The sequence below is a fragment of the Halichoeres trimaculatus genome, unplaced genomic scaffold, assembly GCF_033239565.1.
Source record: "Halichoeres trimaculatus isolate MK-OKI-2021-1 unplaced genomic scaffold, fHalTri1.1 fHalTri1_scaffold_6, whole genome shotgun sequence".
NCBI classification, from domain to species: domain Eukaryota; kingdom Metazoa; phylum Chordata; class Actinopteri; order Labriformes; family Labridae; genus Halichoeres; species Halichoeres trimaculatus.
Window position 1 is genome coordinate 33,732,640 of NW_027437184.1, and position 20,651 is coordinate 33,753,290.

Genomic DNA, 20,651 nt, shown 5'->3' on the forward strand with positions numbered 1-20,651 from the left:
GAGTGAAACCAAACCACTGCAGTAAAAAGATATTTATTTTAACAAAACAGTGATTTAAATATCAACATAATTCAAGTTTCTTTACTTTGATCCCTTGGTACCACAAAAACAACGTTAACAGGTTTGATACATTAACCTTTCATAATGACGTGTTAGTGAAACTAAAGCAGTAAAAAGTTAAAGAAGGATCTAAAGAGCAGATAAAAGCAGGCAGAGGATGTTTGTATGAAGATGTTTGTATGGGTTTTGACACGTGAATAACTTACCTATAAAATGACCCGATGATTATGACAGCATGCTTGTTTTCTGACACGTCAGAGTCTTTGTTCTGACACATTTGGTACAGACTTGCATTGATGCTTTGGAGAGCAGCAGATTTTACCCAACATAGTGGTTCAGTCAAACATTAGTTCATACATTATATCGACCCTTTTTAACAAACAAAGAGCAGCAGAAAGAAAACACCTGGGTTCATCTTTTCAGCAGATAACATGAGATGTGATGATTATTCGTCACTGAACACTGCAGTTATCACACTGACAGAATTCATTAATATGGATTTGGTATTAATGGAAGATAAGTTCTTAAGTTTTTCATTAATCAGTGACATTTGTTTCTAAACATAATTCTACAGTTAAATCATTTTCAGGACTTGACTAATCTTTGGTCATGATTCAGGAGGGTCTGGTTGGAGAAAGGTCCTGAGTGTTTGTGAGTGAGCAGGTGTTTGGTTTTAATGTGCAATACGTGCTTTACATGTGCAATACTTACGTAATTCCCCCACCCGACAACAAATGTACAAAAAGAAGCTGGTGTGATCTTTGGGTGTCACCTTAATGCCTGAATCATCTTTTTTTATACACACAGTAAATAAATCTATGAAATCCTTTTTAAATAATCACCCTATAATAAATACACATGCTATCAGCCTAGTTGTGATTTGAGTGTAGATTTGAAGGCACCGTGTTCAAGGCTCAGGACTCAGATCAACAATCAGAGGATGCAGATTGTCAAAAATGAGAAAACCTGAAAGCAGAAGCTGTGCCATGTCACTAAAACCTTAAAGACAAAGAGCGACATGAACCCTATGTTTGTCTGGTCCTGCACTGCCACCAAAGGTATCACCACCCACTCCTTGTTGACTTTGGATGAGTGCCAGACATGGCACATATTCTACAGATGCTAGACAATCTAATCTGCCTAATCTCAGAGCTGGCAGGTCAGTATATCTGGGAAGTCTACCGCCTCGTTTTTAATTAGAGGATTTTCCTGAGTATCTCTGGCATGTAGGCCACAACGGATTACTTTTGGTTCAACACAAAACTGCATCATCTTACCTGACGTCCTGTTTGGTTAGTGTGCTATTATACGTGGGTACAACACTTTGCACCACTCTTCACCCAGAGAAATATACATTTCTGTTTTTCTTTACAGTTAAAGCTTGTTTGTTCCCTCTGCGTTGAGTTACAGGTGACAAACGGCCCCTCTGAGCCGGCTCGTCCCTCATCTGTGTTCATAAGATCAGTTTAACATCAGTTTGTGTTCTGCAGACGAGGACCTCTCACAAAGACTTTTCCAGCAGGATCTCGTTGAACCCCGTCACGTAACTCTTCATGTCTGGCTGCCTGTCAGCGTAGAGGAGTGGAGATCTCTTGCAGTGGAGCTTTATGGATCCCTGAGAGAAAGCAGAAACAAAGAAACTCAAATACCCACACATAAAGACCTTCATGGAGGTCTGAAGGAGTCTATGAAGGAGTTTGTGGCTGGTGCCTCACCCTTGGCTGAGCCCGTATGGAGGCCAGCTCCTGAGTGTACTGGTTGGTCTCCACCTTATACTCCCCTCTCCTGGAGCCCAGGTTGAGGCAGGCCATCACATACATGATCTTCTGGAAGCCTCTGGCCGTCAAAGACACAGTGACGGACGGGGCCGAGGCCAAAGCCAGACCCAGGGGCCATCCTCTCACTGTGACGGGTTTGGTGCTTTGGGAGAACTGCACAGATCCTTTCTCCACCACAACAGGGTTCAAAATCTGCTCTTCCTCTTCTGCAAGGTCCTCTGCATCGTCCAGCTCGGCATCAGCCAGGGACTTCAATAAAGCCTGCAACAAGAGGAAACAGTTATCGTAACCCTCAGATTTCCTCTTCTCCTTCATCAAAACAAAGGCTGGAGTCTGACTGCAGATTCTTCAAGAGCTGACACTTATCTTATCTTGATGATTTAAAGAAAGTTATAAGTCAGTGGTAAGACTTATGTAATGTTGACTGCTGGGGTGATTTCTTTTCAGACATGAGGTTTTCTGACTCTAATGTCATTTTTCAGGCTTTAACACAAAACACCTCAATTTCTCTCCACCTCTGTTGCTCTGGTGCAATCTGCAGCACAGGGTCCTTTTTAAGGTAATGTGTCCCTCTCTTTCATTTCTATCTATATCTTATTTTGGCTTTTCTGTCTTTCTAGTATTTCTCTTATCTTTTATCTCCCACCACTTTTAAGTCCATCCTTTTTTCTTTACTTCTGTTATGTTAAAACATTAATGTAGTTACTTCATTTTATTCAAGTTTTATCTAATCTATGACTGACCTTGATTTTGCTTTTAATCCTTTCATTGTAGCCTTTCAAGCCTTTTATTGTTTTATCTTTTGTCAGTGTGTGTTACTCTAATTTTCTCTTTGCATCAATATTTTTACAATTATATCATTATTTTATCATCATTATAATTTCATCTTCTCATATTGGCTGTCCTGCTTTTTTTTAACTGTCTTATATTACCTTTTTTTTTTTTTACAGAGTATATGTTTTTAGCTTTTATTGGTCTCATTATATGTTGCATGGTTTTTGTATTGTCTGGGTTCTTATGACCTTTGCTTTTGCTGGGGTCTTTTATGCCTTGTGTCCTGCTTTTTGTTTTCCTGTGCATTGTTATCTGCATGTTTTTTTTGTTGTCAAAGCACTTTGTAAACTTCTGCTTTTTAAGGTGCTCTATGAAGTTCTTCTTCTTCTTCTTCTTCTTCTTATTATTATTATTATTATTATTATTAACATTATTAATGTAAGTGGCCAAGGCCAGCAGCTGCACCGTGAACTTTTAGGGGCTTGTTTTCTAAATAATGACTGTGTTCAGCTGTACCAGGCCGATGCAGTGATTGGCCCAGGTATACACGTTTTATAGCTCAAGCATGAACCTTATCCTACGCTGGTTTCCCACAGGCTTTCACCCTGGCCCTGCAGTCTCTGTCCTCTTTCTGTCTCTTCTCGACAGACCCCTGTCTTTTCCTCTGTTTTTCTTTTCTCTGTTGTTGTGTGGATATGCTGGAGGGTGTAAGCTAACATGGACAGGGTGGTTCCTGATCACTGGAGCTAACTGCTGAGCCTCCTCCTTTCACACCAGTAAAGGGAGGTGCCCACTTGATAACCGTTGTGATGTACTGGCTCTTGTTGAGGGGGGCATTAGATGCAATGTAGTAGGACATGCAGCTTATCAGTGGTGGATTCATTTCTTTAGAAAAATATAATGGGGGTTGTCTCTTTACTGAGTGTTTATCCTTTTTTGTTACAGCATATGTTTACCTCAAAACACAAAAAACTCAGGGAACAAACAATTCACAAGAGTCAAGCTGAGCTCTATTTCTAACCTCTGTTCCCTGGAAAGAATCAAAATAACACTTTGAATATGATGGATGTTGTGAAAACCACAGATTTCCTCCTTCATGTTGAAACTCAATCTGCATTAGCCATGATGCTACTTGAACTTCAAATGGCAGCTAACGAAGCTTAGAGCAGAGATAAGGAGCAGACTACAGATGTGTGACCAAAACTACACCTCTCCAGCTTGTTGTCTTGTCTACATGTTAACTTTAGCAGGTTTCCAGCAGTAACCTCTACAACCATAGCTTTAAGTGGGAATTCTTCGATACCAGTACTTTTCTGTGTTAACAGACACTAAATGCCTGCAAAGGAGGGCCTTAAAAAGCACAGACACAGTAGAGGCATTAAAATGACAGCAGAAGATTAATAATCTTGATGTTTTCCAGGTTACTTGTAGAGTTCCTGTAGTGAATTAGAAGACTTTCTGCACCGGATGTTCCTCTCAAACTCACCCTCCTCCTCCTCCAGGCTCTCTGGATGACGGCCGCTGCCCTGTTCCACCTCTTGACCTGTTTCCTCACCAGCCAGGACCGCACCGCTGCAGGGGGTACAACACATTCAACCTTCAACACCTAACCAGATCATTCACTCTGCAGCTTTAATCTGCAGATCTCATTCAAAGACAATCCGTCATCAACACTTAATTCAATGATGAGCTTCTGTGTGAGCGACACTGCCCTGACAGTACGAGCTGTTTCCTGTTGACAGGACAGCCGGGTCACAACGGGAAGACACACACTCAAGCCAATGGTCTCTACTGTTTCCATTCATCAGAACAATGCCAGGGAATTAAGAGTTTACCTGCTTGGATAAGAATAGCAGACAGTTGACGTGCACGCCTTTTGTGGCGCTGGTACCGCAGCCAGCAGCACTGAATGGAGAAGGCACTTTTGGACATGATCTTCTTCCTCTGAGCCTCCAGAATATCGAGCTGTAAGAAAACAACGAGCGCTGAGCACGCATCAAATCAAACTCCAGGCACTGTGTGCAAACTACGCCCTGAGCTCTGCACTCACTCTAAACTGTGTGTGAATATTTTTTTTAACAAATATGACAAACGTTATCATGAATGATCGACTGACCATCATCTGGGTGAGAAAAACCTTTGTCCTTCCACAGTGAACCCATGAAGTGTGGTTTTCACTCTCATCCTCGTGCGAGGGCTCGGGCACTTTGTGTCGTAACACTGCGTGTATGAGCTTCTCCACCTCTTGTCGGAGCATGGCGTTGCTGTCAGCCTCCACACCTAAGACAAAGAGGAAATACAATTAGAGAGACACATGGCAGGGATGAGTGAGAGTAGAGCAGGACTTCAGCTCTCTGAGGTTTGACAAGTAGAGCTCGGTCGATGTTATGTCACACAGTGATGTAACAAAACCTTCAAACACAGAAATGTCAAAAAAATTGTACAATTTTGGAATGAAGTCAGAAAGAAGCTAAGTTTATGGTATCTACCATAAAGGACGTAATGTGACCTTCAGAGAACAGACTTTTTTAGATCTCTGTATGTTGCAGGCTAAAAGAACAATAGCATTAACATGGAAAAGCTGTGGTACACTGAGTATTACACGGTGGTTTAATAAAATGTCTCTGCTTGGCTTGGAAAAATAACATACAGGATCTCAAAAGTGAGTACACCCCTCACATTTCTGCAGATATTTAATTCTATCTTTTCATGGGTCAACACTGGAGAAATGACACTTTGACACAATGGAAATTAGTCAATGTACAGCTTTTTATTGCTCCTTCAAACAACCCAAGATACAGCCGTTAATGTCTAAATCACTGGCAACAAAAAGTGAGTACACCCCTAAGTAAAAATGCCCAAATTGAGCAGTTAGTCATTTTCTTCCCAGTGTCATGTGACTCATTAGTGTTATAGGGTCTCAGGTGTGAATAGGGAACAGGTGTGTTAAATTTGGTATTTCAGCTCTCACACCCTCTCATAGACTACCTCTCATAGACTACCCTCTCATAGACTACCTGCCCCCAACATCTCTGGGGCATCGTCAAACAGAAGGTGGAGGAGCGTAAGGTCTCGAATATGCGCCAGCTCCGGGATGGAGGCTTGGAAGAGGATTCTAGTGGCAACCTGTGAAGCTCTGGTGAACTCCATGCACAAGAGAATCAAGGCAGTGCTGGAAAATAATGGTGGCCACACAAAATATTGACACTTTGGGTATTTTCACCAAGGGGTGTACTCACTTATGTTGCCAGTGATTAAGACATTAAAGTGATATTCTGGGATGGAACAAGTTGGGTCCTATCACAAGGTTTAGGGCAGAAATTACCCCTACAGCAGTGTTTTTGTGCAGCAGAAGCCCAGAGCGCTCGCACCAAACACCCCCTCCCTGCTCCTCTGCCGGTTTCCTCTGCACTCAGACGGGGCCATATTTCACTCGACCCAAAACACAAATAAAAAAAAAAATATGGCCCCTTCTGAGTGCAGAGGAAACCGTCTGACAAGCAGGGAGGGGGTGATTGGTGTGTGCGCCCTGGGCTTCTGCTGCACAAAATCACTGCTGTAGGGGTAATTTCTGCCCTAAACCTTGTGATAGGACCCAACTTGTTCCATCCTGGAGTATCACTTTAAAGGCCGTGTCTTGAGTTTTTTCGAGGGAGCAATAAAAAGCTGTACATTGACTAATTTTCACTGTGTCAAAGTGTCATTTCTCCAGTGTTGACCCATGAAAAGTTATAACTAAATACCTGCAGAAATGTGAAGGGTGTACTCACTTTTGTGAGATACTGTATCTACAACAAGACAAACCGCTTATTTGAGGACATCTGGGGCCTCTTTATTAATTTTCTTAAAAAAAATACTTTTTGCATATCTTGTGTTAGGCTGGTAGAAACTGTCAATGTCAGTAAAGTTGTGATTATTTGATTTGATTTTGATTTATTTTAGACATGTCAGCACACTTATACAATATCACACATTTTCAATAGATGATCACATTGTACATGTCCGAAAGGGAAGACGGGAGAAGCAGAGCTTATCTAGTCACGTCCCCATTTCCTCAATATTTAGTCTCCTCTTTTTCACATATCATCAGATTATTATGAATTTTGATTCCATTTACAGATGTATGACATAATTCTTGATTGTCTTTTAGTGTCCATATTTGATCGTTAATGTCCATCACTTGTCTTACAACATCACTTCATTCACAGTCATTGTTTTGGAACATTTTGTCCTTCCTGCTGTCTTACAGACCAAACAAACCCACATATTTACATTTCAGCATTCTTCAGTCTTGACAATTTTGGATGATACACACTTAGCTGTTATCATTTTCATATCCGTTAAAGGTCATTTTGACATTTTTTTTTTTTCTTAAATATGTTCATGGGTCCGCTGCACCTGGTTTCTCCTTGTAGCTTGTGTTTATTTGGGTTTAGTAAGTCAATGTTAGTAATACCACAGATTAAACCTTTTTTCTGCCCAATTTCTGAGAAAAGATCTCCAGCATATGTGATGAAGCTGTTCAGATTTGAACTTGGTGCTCTGTAAATATAACAAATAATAATATTACAATTCTTCTTTGTATGGATTTCAACTGTAATGCATTCTAATATGTTGTCAATTACTACAGATATTCCCTTCAACACTCTGAATTCGATATTTTCAGCTAAGAACAGTACGACCCCCCAACTTTGTTTTCTCTGTTCATACAAACAAGGTTATATCCTTCTAGTTCAAAGTCTATGCCTTTCTCTTCATTGATCCATGTTTCTGTTATTTCAATAATGTCAAAGGGCTCTTAAATTCCATCAGGTATTCCTTTATTTGATTGAAGTTGGTGTAGAGGCTCCTGCTGTTAGAATGAATAATTTTCAGCTTGTTGTCTGTGTTAATCCTTGTATTATACTGATGTTCCGTAAAGTAGTTGCACTTAATCGATTTGTTGCCATAAAATCAGTCATCCGGGTCGATGTTTATGTTTGGGTTATTGGAGTCAGAACAGTTCTGGTCAACATGTTGATTTTTCATCAGATCCTGATGCCCATGGTTTGTAATCCAATCAGGTAAATCCAAATGTTCATATTCCAAGTTACAGTTCATTAGCTCCTTTTCCTCAGATTGTGTTGAGGTTTTGAAGCTTTTTTTATCCATTTATTTGTCAAATTTGTCCAGATCCTCCATGCTCTTGATCAGCACAGTCTTCAATTGTTCTGGGGTGTCTCCGTTCGTTCTTATCAGTATTTTGCAGTTTGCCGTCCAGGTGCTTTTTATCTTCCCGGCCTTTTTCAGCTCCCGTGCCTTCTTTGCCATCTCTGCATTTTTCTTGGTCAGGTTTTCATTAAAGAACACCGCCGTCCCTTTAAGCTTTGGGCCCTGTTTCAGCAGCGCTATCTTGTATTTTCTGTTTGTGAATCTCAGTTTCACAACTTTCCCACCATTGGCCCCTTTCCAGGGCATGAGGTGACAGTATTCCACTTTACTAAAATCCATCTCAATTCCATGTGATTTCATGAAGTCGGCCACCTGTCCCTCCACCGTCTTAATGTTCTCTTTGTCTTGTACGCTGTCATGCTCCCCTGCCTGTCCGTTTGTCAAGGCTTTCGCGTAGGAGCGCGGTTTGATCTTTATGCCGGTTACCATCACTTCATTCAGCTTGGTTTGTTGATCCAGTTCTTCGACTCGCGCTTCCAGTTGTCTGATCATCACTGATTGTTTTTTGTTGTAATCCTGCAGCTGCTTGTGTTCTCTCTGAAGGTTTTTTAATTCAGTGAGAACAGTTTCTATTTTCTCTTCCATCTTCACCATCTTCTCCATCTTCTCATATAGATATCTTTTGATTTCTTTTTGTCCTTCCAGGATGTCATGGATGTCCCCAGCCATGTTTGGTCTGGATCCGGACCCCGAATCCGAACTTTTTGTCTTGGATCTATTGCCTCCCATTTTAGTGAATTCCAGAGAGTCTTGGAGGAGACTCTATTATTTTTGCTGCAGCTGCTATCCAAGAACAGAGCTCACTAATATGCGTCCGTCTCCCACGGAGGACAGACACTAACTGATATGATGGTTGTTGTGGCAGAAACTTTTTTCTGAGAGAACATTCATGTTAACAAATCGTCTATGGCAATGTGCTCTCTTTGGTTATCTTTCTTTAATATGGACAGTAACAATGCATCAACTTTTTGTAATTTAATTTAATTTCTTTTGGGTTATGATTAATTTTGTTATGATGTCTTTTTTATTGTTTTGTTATGTTTGAAATTTAATTTTTCTTAGGATACAATTTTAATTTTGTGTCTCAAAATTGTTGAAAACTCAATAAACATATTGTTTAAAAAAAACATACTGTTATGAAAAAAAGGTTCAACACAGGTGAGAGCAGAGAAAATTATCAGCCCAGTTTTCAGAGTCAGTGACATGAGCAGAGTGAAACTTTCACATCAAAGATATCAAATGAGGATAAAGCTGGATATTCACAGATTTGTGCGAGAAAAGTCTCCAGTCATGCTAACAGCTCTGTGAAGTTACTCTGAGTCACACGTTAATATGCTAACAGACACAAGATGAAAACATCAGGAAGTAAAGGATGTTAGCTGAAGCAAAGAAAATGTCAAGCTTGGCATGCTCTGATCAGCAGAGGACATGCATTTACCTGGAAAAGGTCATATGAAGGAGCAAATTTTGTTATAAAGTCCTAAAAAACAGGGAATTCCAAAGAGAAATGAGTTAAGCAGGAGATCTCACAGAGGACAGAGAGTAACGATGTGACGAGGGAAACACGTTTTTCTACAGTAGACAAAATGAACTCCACTCCACTTACCGGAACAAAAACGCTGAGACTTCACGTTCAGATGCCTGGCAATCATTCCGTAACGCTGCAGGAAGTTTTTGTAGAGAATTCTGTAAAACAGAGTTGAAATGTTAACCACGATGAGAGAGAAACACAGCAGAGCACACAGATGAAGGGTTTTTAGTCAGAGGGGGTTACCGTATTGGAAATCCAGCAGCACTGATGTGAATAGTCTCCACAATCCCACAGGCCTCCAGCTGCATGATGACCTGACAGCAGAGAGAGGAGAGACGTCAGATAAACCTCCTTTACTCTGTGAGAGGAGACAGCTCTCCTCTTTTAGCTGTCGTTATGACGCTGTTGAAAGATGGGTGTTGTAGATTTGTGTTTGGAAGATTCACCTCCTCCTTTTTGAAGGTGAGCGGCTTGCAGTCGGGGTTGGGTTTGATGCAGCGGGTGTAGTGTGGAGTTGTTGTGTGGAGGATCTTCATCAGGCTCTCCAGTGAGTTCTATAATCAGATATGAGCATCATCAGCGCCAAGCAGGAGATTCATGCTGTGTGTAACCACGGTGATGAGAGCTCTTCATGACCCACCTTGAATTTGGAGACCACAGTGACTCTGTGGAGCCCCTTTGAACTTGGGCTCCCAGTGTCCCTGTCACTGAAGATCTGTTGAAGCAGCGGGTCTTCAGATGTCTGAAGCAGCCTGATCAGCTCCGGCGGCACCGGGTCCTAAAACACATGATCCAGCAGAGGGTAAGTGGACGGGTTTGAGGACAACGTCCTGGAAGTGGAAGTGTGTTTAAAGCTTCCTGCTCTCACCTTGTTCTTCTCCACCATGCCTCGTATCTGGTAGTGGACTTTGCCAGCGTAATGAGCCACGGTGAAATGAGGCTCTTTACTGAACTTGTCCCAGCTGATGTTAGAGTTATCACGCAGCTCCTTCTCCAAACGAAACCTCAACGTGTGAGGGTCTGAGGTCCGGTTTAGACGGCTCTCCTGGGGGACGGATGGGAAAAGGTGTAATCATCTTTTTACAAAGACATCTTTATTCCACAGCAGCAAAAATGGCCAAGTAAATGAGACTGGAAGAAAAAAAAAAAATCACCTTCTGCTGGTGCAGAGTTCTAATAATAAATCAGTTATGTAGACAAAAATCTATACTTAAGCATCTCTACTGTAAAAAGACAGTTTGATCCATCACTACCTTACAGGCTGTTTATTTCCTGTACCTGACACAAGGACATGGTGTCCTCAGTTAAAAACTGAAAGGAAACTTATTTTTCCGTATCAATGAAAGGGAGGTTAAATAAGTTATTTTCTTGTGTTTAATCATTCATTCATTCTTTCATTTATTCATTTTGTTTGGTTTCATCAGCCCCTGGTTTTGGTAGAATACGCATTTCAGACAGTAGTTGGCCAGGCATCTTATAGTTTTCTTTGCTGTTAGACAAAGGGGTTGGGTGAATGGTGATTTTGGCTGAGCTGCACATCCCAAGGAATTAATAGTTTTTATCAAAAGCAAGATTTTTTGTAACTTGAACTTTTTTTAAACAATTTTCTTTAACTTTTTAACCAATTGTTCTGCCCGTTAGGATTTAATACAAGTCAATCAAGCTGTTTATTGCCTTTGCTTTGAACTTTACATGTATGTACCTCAACAGTAACATTTAAAAAAGAACAAAAAGTGGTCGTTGTACCTCATTCAGAAGAGAAAACACACTGATGGGGCTGCCCTCTAACAGATCCAAACAGCTCTGGTTGTCTTGATATTTGACAAAGGACCACTGCAAACCCTCCGTCACATATTCCTCCTGAAGAAGTAGAGATTAACATAAGCACTCTAAAACAAAATACTTTTCTGGCTTACAGAAAAGAGACATGCATGCTGTGGTTTTCATCGATAGAAACTCCATGAAGACAAAGAAGCCTCCTGAAAAAGCTAGAAAAGAGGACGAACCTGCTGAGCTCGGAGATAATGGGCCACAAAGTGCTGCTGCAGCTTCTCATTTGCGTAGTTAATGCACAGCTGCTCCAGGTTGTTGGCGTAGAAACACTCAAACCCGTACACATCCAGAACTCCTGGAGGAGACAGAGAGGAGGTCAAGGTGAGGGTGTACAGGAAGTAAATCAAGAAAACCTTCATGTGTGTTTTTGATGATGTGAGGGATGATCAGGCTCTTACCTATGAAGTTACACCATGTGGTTTCATCAGCACAGATGCTGTTGTTGATGAACATAACCAGCCATTCAAACAACCTGTTGGGAAATATGTTACTAAGCTAAGGTATGAAGGTTTCACATCTGAGTGTCTGTTGAAATCACAGAAACAAGCTCCTGCATGCAGGTTCAACCATGAAATCCTCCTCCTTACTGTGCATAGATGACCTTAGCCAGGCAGTCTCTCCTCATGCTGCACTCCGCCTGAGAACACGGCTTGAGCACGTCTTGTTTCCCCGCCTTCAACGTCCTCACTCTCAGACACGTTTGGAGCTCGTCAGCAGAGATACGCAGCAGCTCCGCCGCTCTCTGCAGGAAGTCTGACACACAGATATCACACTCATCAACACCATGGTGCAGAGGGCAAAACTATAAACCACAGAGCAATCACTGTGCAGTCATTGTCTTTGACAGAGCTGGCTCAGTATCTTTAACATGATCGTATTAGTACCTTTGGTCGGTTGCTCCAGGTTGCAGGGTTGTGATTCATCCACTGACGGGGAGAAACTTAAATTCCCCAACTGCAGGATCCCTGATAATATCTGTATTTCACAACAAAGAGAATATTATATGCATTAGTTACAGATGAAAGGAGCTTTGCGTGTCTTTAGATGATTATATAAGCCTTTAATCCCCTAATCCATTACTCAGCCTCTGTGTTTGGCATTTAAAGAGTTGTGTGAACATTTCTTTATGTTACTGCTTGAAATATAGAAAGGTTAAGGGTTTATTGCTGTTTGTGTAATATTATAACTCTAAATAAGATGTTGTAAAATCAGATTTTCATTGACAAGAGTGGTTATTAACTTTATACTGAATTTTAGCCACTGTGTTCAGGTGGGATTATCTGTGAAGGTTTTGGCTCTCACCCTTCAGTGTTTACATTTTGAGCACAGCTGGAACAGTTTGGCAGCGGGAGGTGAGTTAGAAAACAGGAGTCTGAACCCAGGGCTAGGCTAGCTAAAAGAACAAAATATGCTACTAACAGATTTTGGTATTTAGGCTTCATTGCTCTTTAAACTGTATGCATATTTCAGTATCCAAACATTTACTGGGACACAGATGCACACAGCATGACACAGGGGCAGTAGCGTCCAACAGGTACTTCTCCTCACCTTTTGTGAGCTTATTAACGGTGACTGACCAGAGTGACCAAAGTTTTGTTGTTTTGTTACACTTAATAATTTGATGATAGTGCAAACCAACCTCATCACTCGGTATCTTGACGAAAAGTTGTCTTGAATGATGAAATGTAGCGTTTAGAAGACTGTATTTCAATCGTTAACGCCTAAGTGTAATACAACTGTACCACAGTGGGTGATGGTGCTCATGGGAAATACAGTCTTCATTAAAGCTCCTCCTGCATTATTAACTGACGCTATTAAAGTGATTAGAGGTCGACCGATATGGGTTTTTTGGGGGCCGATGCCGATGCCGATGCCGATGCCGATGCCGATGCCGATGATTTCCAAATTTGGGCAGCCGATGCCGATATGCATAGCCGATTTTTCCAATTTGATATTCAGGCCAATTGTAAAATAAATATATATTTATCACATTTTTGTGAAACACAGCAATTTCTGAGCAACTAAAAGAAATCTATTACAACAAGTCGTGTCCAGTCCTCTGAACATTTATTCAGCTTTCAAAACAATGAAATATTTTGTCTGAGTAAACACACAATGTAACAAGCAGTAGTAAACATTCACTCTCTTCTTAAAATGTAAAAAAAAAAAATTTAAACTTATTAATATAATTTGAACAAAAGTATGTAATGTATCCAAGTGGTTCCACAAGTTTGAGGTGCTCATCTTTTTTGTGCCTGATCAAAAATTGCGTCATTTTATACAACGGATCAAAAATCGGCTTTTTAAAAGAAAATACGGCCGATGGCCGATAGAGACAAATGTCCAAATATCGGCCCGATATATCGGCCGGGCGATATATCGGTCTACCTCTAAAAGTGATACTTATAATGAATACCTTACCCTGAAAATCTGTCTCTGCCGCTCTGCGTTAATGCCCAGATGAACCATGGCACTGACGGTCTCATGAAAACAATCCTCTGTAAGACATCAGATACACAGCTGTTACTTTTGGGGACCTACAGCAGTGAAGAGCAGAAAATTGACTAAATCAAAATAGTTAATGATCACCAACCCTCAACAGTTTTTTCAGCATTTGGCAGCCATGCAAAACGTTGTCCATGGTGCATCTTCCACTCTCGCCTCTGCTCAGCCGTGGCTCCTTTCATCATCTGAGAAACAACATGCTAACTGCATTTACCTCTGGGTAACACAACAATCTGCTGACATGCAACTTAAAAAACACCATGAGAGCGCACAGCGTGAGGTGCAGCTAACCTGGTAGAAGATGTGGAAGTTCCTCTCATTGGCTGGCTGGCAGCTCACTCTGGTCTTCTCCAGTAAATACGTCTGCACTGATGCTCCCACTAACAGCTGACCCCTGTGAGTGTAGACAGCATGTTGGAGAGACTCAACCAATAACTTCACCAGTGGTTTATTTTAAAGAAGTGAGCTTTTACTGAGATAACAGTGAGCAGCAGACTCAGCTGTGGGTACCTGTCTAGCTGCAGCTGGATGTACTTCCCAAAGCGGCTGCTGTTGTTGTTACGGAGCGTACAAGCGTTTCCTGCACAGAGAGCAGAGTGTTGACTGAGTGATTATCTACTCTGTAGTGGTTCTCACCACATTAATAAGAAACCAGCAATCAGCTGTCTCACCAAAAGCCTCCATGATGGGGTTAGAGTCCAACACTCTCCTCTCGATCCTCTCCACTGTGTCCTGACTCTTCACCACTGAGGAGGAGGCCGCCACTGTGGCGTAGTACTTCATCAGGCAGCGAGACGTCCATGTCTGTAAAAAACACAACACAACAGATTATTTGAGCTGACCCAGTAGAAGCAACTTAAGATCACTCATATAGATCTCTGTGGGGTGCTTTGGTTGTCAGATATTATCTTTATATGCTCATCACAATTTCCCACAGATCGTTGAATTGTTTTCACTCAAATCCTGGATGTTTCCATTTTAAAGGCAGGGTGTTGTTGTAGTTAAAAAATAAATACTAGGAAAGGTTTAGCATAGACTTGGACGCTAAAGCAACTATAAAAATTTAATATCTCCCAAATATAGCTAGCCCGCATATAAACTTAATGTTTGAGCCCAGTAGAAGTTATTTGGGGGGGGTCATTTCAGCACTTTCCCTCTAGCGAACATCCATCAATCAAACTGTTCAACATGAGCTTACGAGTCTCTGTCTGGAATTTCACAGGGTCCTGTTAGATTCAGTGGTTTGTCGCCTTTTTAATGATCACTGTTCATGTGGACAACCTCATTTCAGATTGGCTCCTCCTGTATACAAACTGGGAAATTTTAAATCAGCAGATCAAAGAATAATTCTTGGTCAGGCCAACTAACTCAGTAAATATTTAGGTTTTCACACATAGAATATAAAGTAGTGTCACAGTAAGAGGGATAAACTTGGGAAATAATCTGGAAAAGGATACTAAAGAGACAAAATCAAAGTGTAGCTTTAAAAATATGATCAAATATAGTATATTAAGAAAATATGGGGATTAGAGTTGAAATAAAAATCACTTTTTGTTTTGTGAAAAATAGGGAAGTCTTCAGAGAGTTCTTTTATGGATCTTTGTTTTTCATTCTTGTTTGTTATCTGGGTTTTTTGTTAGTTGTTTTTTGAGGGGGCAAATGAAGTGTTATATGGCATGTTGGCCTGCAGCTCTTTTTAATTTTTGCACTGAGTGATTTGTAAATAATATTTGTAAGGAAAGGGACAGACATAACAAGAATTTTTCTTCTTTCTTCTCCCTTTTCATTCATATGAATAAGTTTTAATTTTTGAACGAAATATTTTATTTTTCGACAGAATGAAATAATTAAAGTCCAATCAAAATCAAATCAAATGTCAACACAATACTGTCACACTTTTGAAGCTGAAACCAGCTTTCCTTTGATCCATAAAAAGCCCCTTATTGCTGAATTTGTAAAAAGACACATTTGTTTTTATTGCACCAATGAGTTTTTGAGTTTTAAAGACAAATAAGGATCTGTTTCAGATGAAACTTATCTGTGTTTTATGAATCAAATACCTGTTTTAAATAATTTGTAGTTAGCAAATAACCAATGAAAAAAAAATCACCAAATATTCAAACAATATTCTTGCAATAACAATTCTATTGTGATCCAGCAGAAGGTAAGTGGACAGGTTTATCAATAACGAGGGCCCCGAAGGCAATGCAGAGGCTTAAATTTTTTTAAATATGATAGCATAGGCTGTAAGTTATCCAAACTCATATTCATTATGTGAGCTCTGTGGTTTACCTTTCCTGCACCGCTCTCACCGCTGACCACCAGGGACTGATTGACCGGCTCCAGCTGGCCCTTCACGTTCCTGTAGGCCTCCTCCGCCACAATAAAGATGTGTGGTTTGAACTCCTGTTGACAGAAACACGCCTTCATTAAGATGCTGGTCATTGCATGTCCAGGTTTCAGGTTTTTCAGGTTCAGCTTGACTTAAAGCTGCCCTCATCAAAGAGTGGGGCAGAGAGGAAGCTGAGGGTTTCTATTTAGAGATGACAAAGCAGCTTGTTAACGTTTCCTTAGCGAGACAAGTAGACATTATATAAACTGATGACGCGTGTTCATCCTTCAGATGCTGCTGGTTTGATCATATTTACATGTCATAAACTGTAAACAGTTAAACCTGGTGAAAACTGTTTAAGGGGACATATCATGCTGATTCCTGATTTAATACTTAATACTACTTAATACTACTACGTATAATATAATAAATTTGAAAACAAGACCTTATACCCCCTGAATTTTCAAAAAATGAGATGATGTATTTTTTCTGATATCCAAGAACGAGATTTGATGCCTCTGAAAATAGGTCATTGACATTTGGCTGCGAGATTTCGACCTTCGTGGCAACATGAGGATCCTTTGTTTTTATTGGAGTAATCTGATAAAGCAGCTCCTCCTCTGTGATGTCAGTTAGTCACACCGCCACCGAGGGATACACCCACCAAGAGCCGAGTATAAACGTATAAACTATACATGTTACAGTACCAGTTTGACTCACCACACTGAAGCGTCCTGAGATGATCTGTGTCGAGGTGGATTTTCTTCCTCCTGAGCTGCAGAACCGTCCGGGTCTGACTCGGGGTCCAATACAAAAGGACGTATCCTACACTCTGCCATTTTATTAGTGCTATCAATGCCTTACGGTGAAGTTTTGGCAAACAGCAAACTCGCTCGGTCTGCTCCATTCAACATGGCGATTTTGTAAATACTGCCATGCTGCAAAAACCGCCCCCTGGCTCTACCCCCTCCGCCCCTCTGATAGAACTGACCAATCAGAGCACAAAGGGCTGTGACGTTGCGAGGTCATTCTCGAAACAGAGCGTTTCAACGAGATCTTCAAAATGGCCTAAACTGAGGATATTGAGAACGCTATTGTGGGACAATGAAGGAACTAAATGACTTGTACTGAGGGCAGAAATGCTTTACAGGCATCCTAGTCTGGCATAGTGAAAAGGACAAACAAGCATGATATGTCCACTTTAAGAAGTGAAAAACTGAACCAGAGTCCTCTTACCTGAGGCTGAGGAGCAGAGTGATACTCCTTCATCACGTCCAGAGTGTACAGGTCTGGGATTGGCTGGAAGGGGTTCAGAGCCACCAGAGTGCAGCCAGCATGGGTGTAAAACACCTTCACGCTGTACCTGGCCTGCAGACATTGCAGTACTGCCAAACAGACAAGGAAAATAAAAATAAGATATTAACATTAAAAAAAAAACAGAGAGCAACACGTTACTGATGATTACCATGAGGGGCAAGGGAAAGAAAAAGAAAAGTAAGTCAAATGGCAAAGAGACAGATCTGTATCAGGAAAAAAAAACACAATGAAACTGTGCTCTGCAGGAGTGTTTCTTCAACCTCTGCTGTTATTAAGCTGCACTGTTATTTTTCCACCCTTTGGCTGAATCTGACACCATATTGACATATAAACCAAAGCATATCAGTGAATGTGACAGTTCATTTCTTATGATGATACAAACAATGGAAAAAGAAATGAATGATGTTGCACAAAAACATTTAATGAAATCATGTTTCATGTTTACCAAGGTGGCCAAGACACACCAAGAGACGGTGTGAATGCAGAAATGATGCAGCATGTTTTGTCTTTAGTGGTAGTTCATATTTATCTGTAATAGTTGGATAGTTACTCCTTAATTTGAACGTTTCTCATTTGGGGGGTTACTAGATGACCATTGATGTTTTTTCTCCTTTCTCTGAACTCTTCCTACAAACTTTTTAACCACAGTCAGTTGTTGGCTACAGCTGAACTGGCCTCTGATCTCTTTTTTTTATCTTGATTCTTGTCATTGAGTCCTATTTTTTGTGTCTGCCAGCAAAATAAGTTCCAATTTTTGTCCCACACTAAAGTTAAAACCCCTCCCGTATCTTAATTATGTGGCAGCACAGCAATCTGTCATGGATTAAGATATCTTTTAATCCTTCCCTCTTTTTTTCACAAAGATGATTAAATAACTCACAACAGAGGTTTGATTCAAGGTGACCTGAAAACACTGTGACACATGCACACTGATACTCACACATGCACAAACACGCACTGGCTGTTTGTTTGTGAATAAAGGCAAAGTCAACACAACATATCAACCAATCAGCAGCCCCTGACATGCAGCAGTTGAGATTTCTGGACTTGTGGCAGAAAAAAAACACCCCTCTTTAAATAGCTTTACAGCATATTTCTTCTGCAGGCAAACATCATTCATGCTAATGCAGAGACTCTATCTTTATTCATCACCTGTTGTTGGTGTCACTGGGTTGACTTTGGTGAGATCATCATAAGTGTGGAGTTGGTCTTCATCGGTGAGGAAGGCCTTAACCTCTCCATTCAGTGATTCATTGAGGGATGATTGATGAGATTGCACATTCTGGATGAAAGCTTTCACCTGTTCGACCAAGACAAAAACACAGAGGCATAAAAACAGTGGAAACAGCTGTGCTGCTCAAATAAAGCTGAACAAATCATGTAAAAGTGGATGGAAATGATATTTATCAAGATTAAATTTTGAAGATTAAAAAGAAAAGTGCACAAAATCACTAAACAAAGGTGTGTTTTCATTCAGGTTGAATGTGTAATGTCCACAATCTGGAGCATGTTTAAACACAACACTGTTGCCCTTTACAGTCTTTTTTTACAACAGCACAGCAAAAGCTCTCATTATGTTCTTTCATACTTTGTGACTGCACTATCAGTACGGTCTCACCCTTCTGAGCTATCAGGCACCTGACAATCTTTTCAAAGCTATCTGTGTGAAATAAACCAATCACATTTCCTTTAAGACTGTAGAAATGTATTTTTCATACCATTACAAACTGTATGCCAATCAAATCAAATTTTTTATTGTGGTTCAACCATCTAAAGATAAAAGATTAGAAGCTATCACAATTATATTTAAATTTGACAAATAAATGATCAATGTGTGTCATTCATTCAGTTAGGCCCAACAAAGTCTGTTGGTCCTGGCTCACATGGCCTGAATCCACATCCTGCCTGACCACTGTAAACAGCCTGACGCACTGAATTTGTGCAGACACACAATTAATCCAATGACAGGGAGCTCTCATCCCATTATTCCGTAGGACGTTTAAAGCCTATAAATAGTCTTAATTCAATTTAATTAATACCGGACACTGTACAAATAATGTCCGGAGGGGCCCACACAATACATTCAAATGACAATTAGGTAACACAAACATAACACTTCTAATCTAATACTTCCTTCTGCAAAAGAAAGGTCACAGTGTGATTGCAAAAAGAAAAATGTAGAAAAGATAGTCCTGCAATGAGTCACATGTTGTCTTCCGTGCAACAAACTCAGGTGCAATTATTGATGAATTTAGTGAGTATTTTGGCTAGTAAGAGGTGTCATAAGATAGTTTGAGCCACTTACTGAAACACAACAAACAGAAGCATGTGTGACTCATGTCCATACTGAAATATGAGGTCTGTTTTTCAGCCTGCCCATTACATTACTGCCTCTGACACGTCACTTTCCACAAGTTTTTAATTAGAGTTTCTTTTCTTTCGTTCCTTCTTTCTTTCTAACAAGTAATGCCAGTCTGTAGAGTGTTTGTGCTGTTAAATTCCACCTAATGTTGTGACTTTTTGCGTAGGACATACAGTTATAACGGCCATGACATGCCGGTTAATTAAACGTGTTATGAACCGTTTGAATACCGAACAGCCAATCACAACAGGGAACAGCTTGATACAGATACTCCACCTTTAAACATCAAATGTTAAACTCATATGTTTCTAAAGCTTTCCAAAACTCTCCTAGTTTCTTTTTCAAACTCTGTCCGGTCTTTTCCGTGTCCCAACTTACCGTCCCCCCTCCATTTCTGTATCCTGCTCCAACGTTTCGTCGGTTGTTCGCTGAATTCATTGATTTAACCGTTAACTCCGTGTCCGTCTTCAAACAGTCAACTAGAAAAAGTGTTGAAGATATCCTCGAAGAGACTTTGCTTTGAATAAGTTATGGTTATTTCACTTCGCTGTCCTGAACCTCAGTATTTTCCATTACCGTCAGACATTCCTCAAGGACGACTTCCCGTGTGTGCTGCATGACGGCATGAGAGGTGGCTGAACGACTGCCTCCCTGACCCCCAAACTGCACGCTTATTCCCGCCCTCCTCCTCCCTGTTCCTTCTGGACCTGGCTGAACCCTCCAGCACTCAACACTGCGGGACACATAACAAAAATCCCACCCTGATTGATCAAAGGGTAAGCTTTATTATTCTAATCTTATAGAAAAAAATGTGGGAAAAAAAAGGTTTGAATTTGTCAATGTGTTGGCCTTTTTTTTTTATTTTTTATTTGGTCTGTGTACCCTTAAGCATTGGTTCCCAAACTGGGGGTTGGCAGCATTGAACAGGTCATGATGTGTCTTTGAACA

The 20,651-nt window shown here is 40.6% G+C and overlaps 1 protein-coding gene across 1 annotated transcript; it reads right to left on the reverse strand.

The window, feature by feature from the left end:
* Positions 1-25: 25 nt before the first annotated feature.
* On the reverse strand, positions 26-20,382 carry myo19 (myosin XIX). Its single transcript, XM_074672937.1, has 24 exons — positions 20,082-20,382; positions 18,494-18,641; positions 17,261-17,409; positions 15,985-16,098; positions 14,364-14,496; positions 14,203-14,272; positions 13,984-14,086; positions 13,781-13,877; positions 13,609-13,685; positions 12,072-12,162; positions 11,775-11,940; positions 11,586-11,659; positions 11,361-11,482; positions 11,101-11,214; positions 10,223-10,399; positions 9,995-10,132; positions 9,801-9,908; positions 9,598-9,668; positions 9,430-9,509; positions 4,729-4,892; positions 4,448-4,577; positions 4,099-4,184; positions 1,776-2,099; positions 26-1,675 (listed from the first exon to the last, which is right to left on the reverse strand). Exons 1-24 carry the CDS (start codon positions 20,139-20,141, stop codon positions 1,562-1,564), a joined length of 2,910 nt encoding a protein of 969 aa, XP_074529038.1. The 5' UTR covers positions 20,142-20,382; the 3' UTR covers positions 26-1,561.
* Positions 20,383-20,651: the final 269 nt, after the last annotated feature.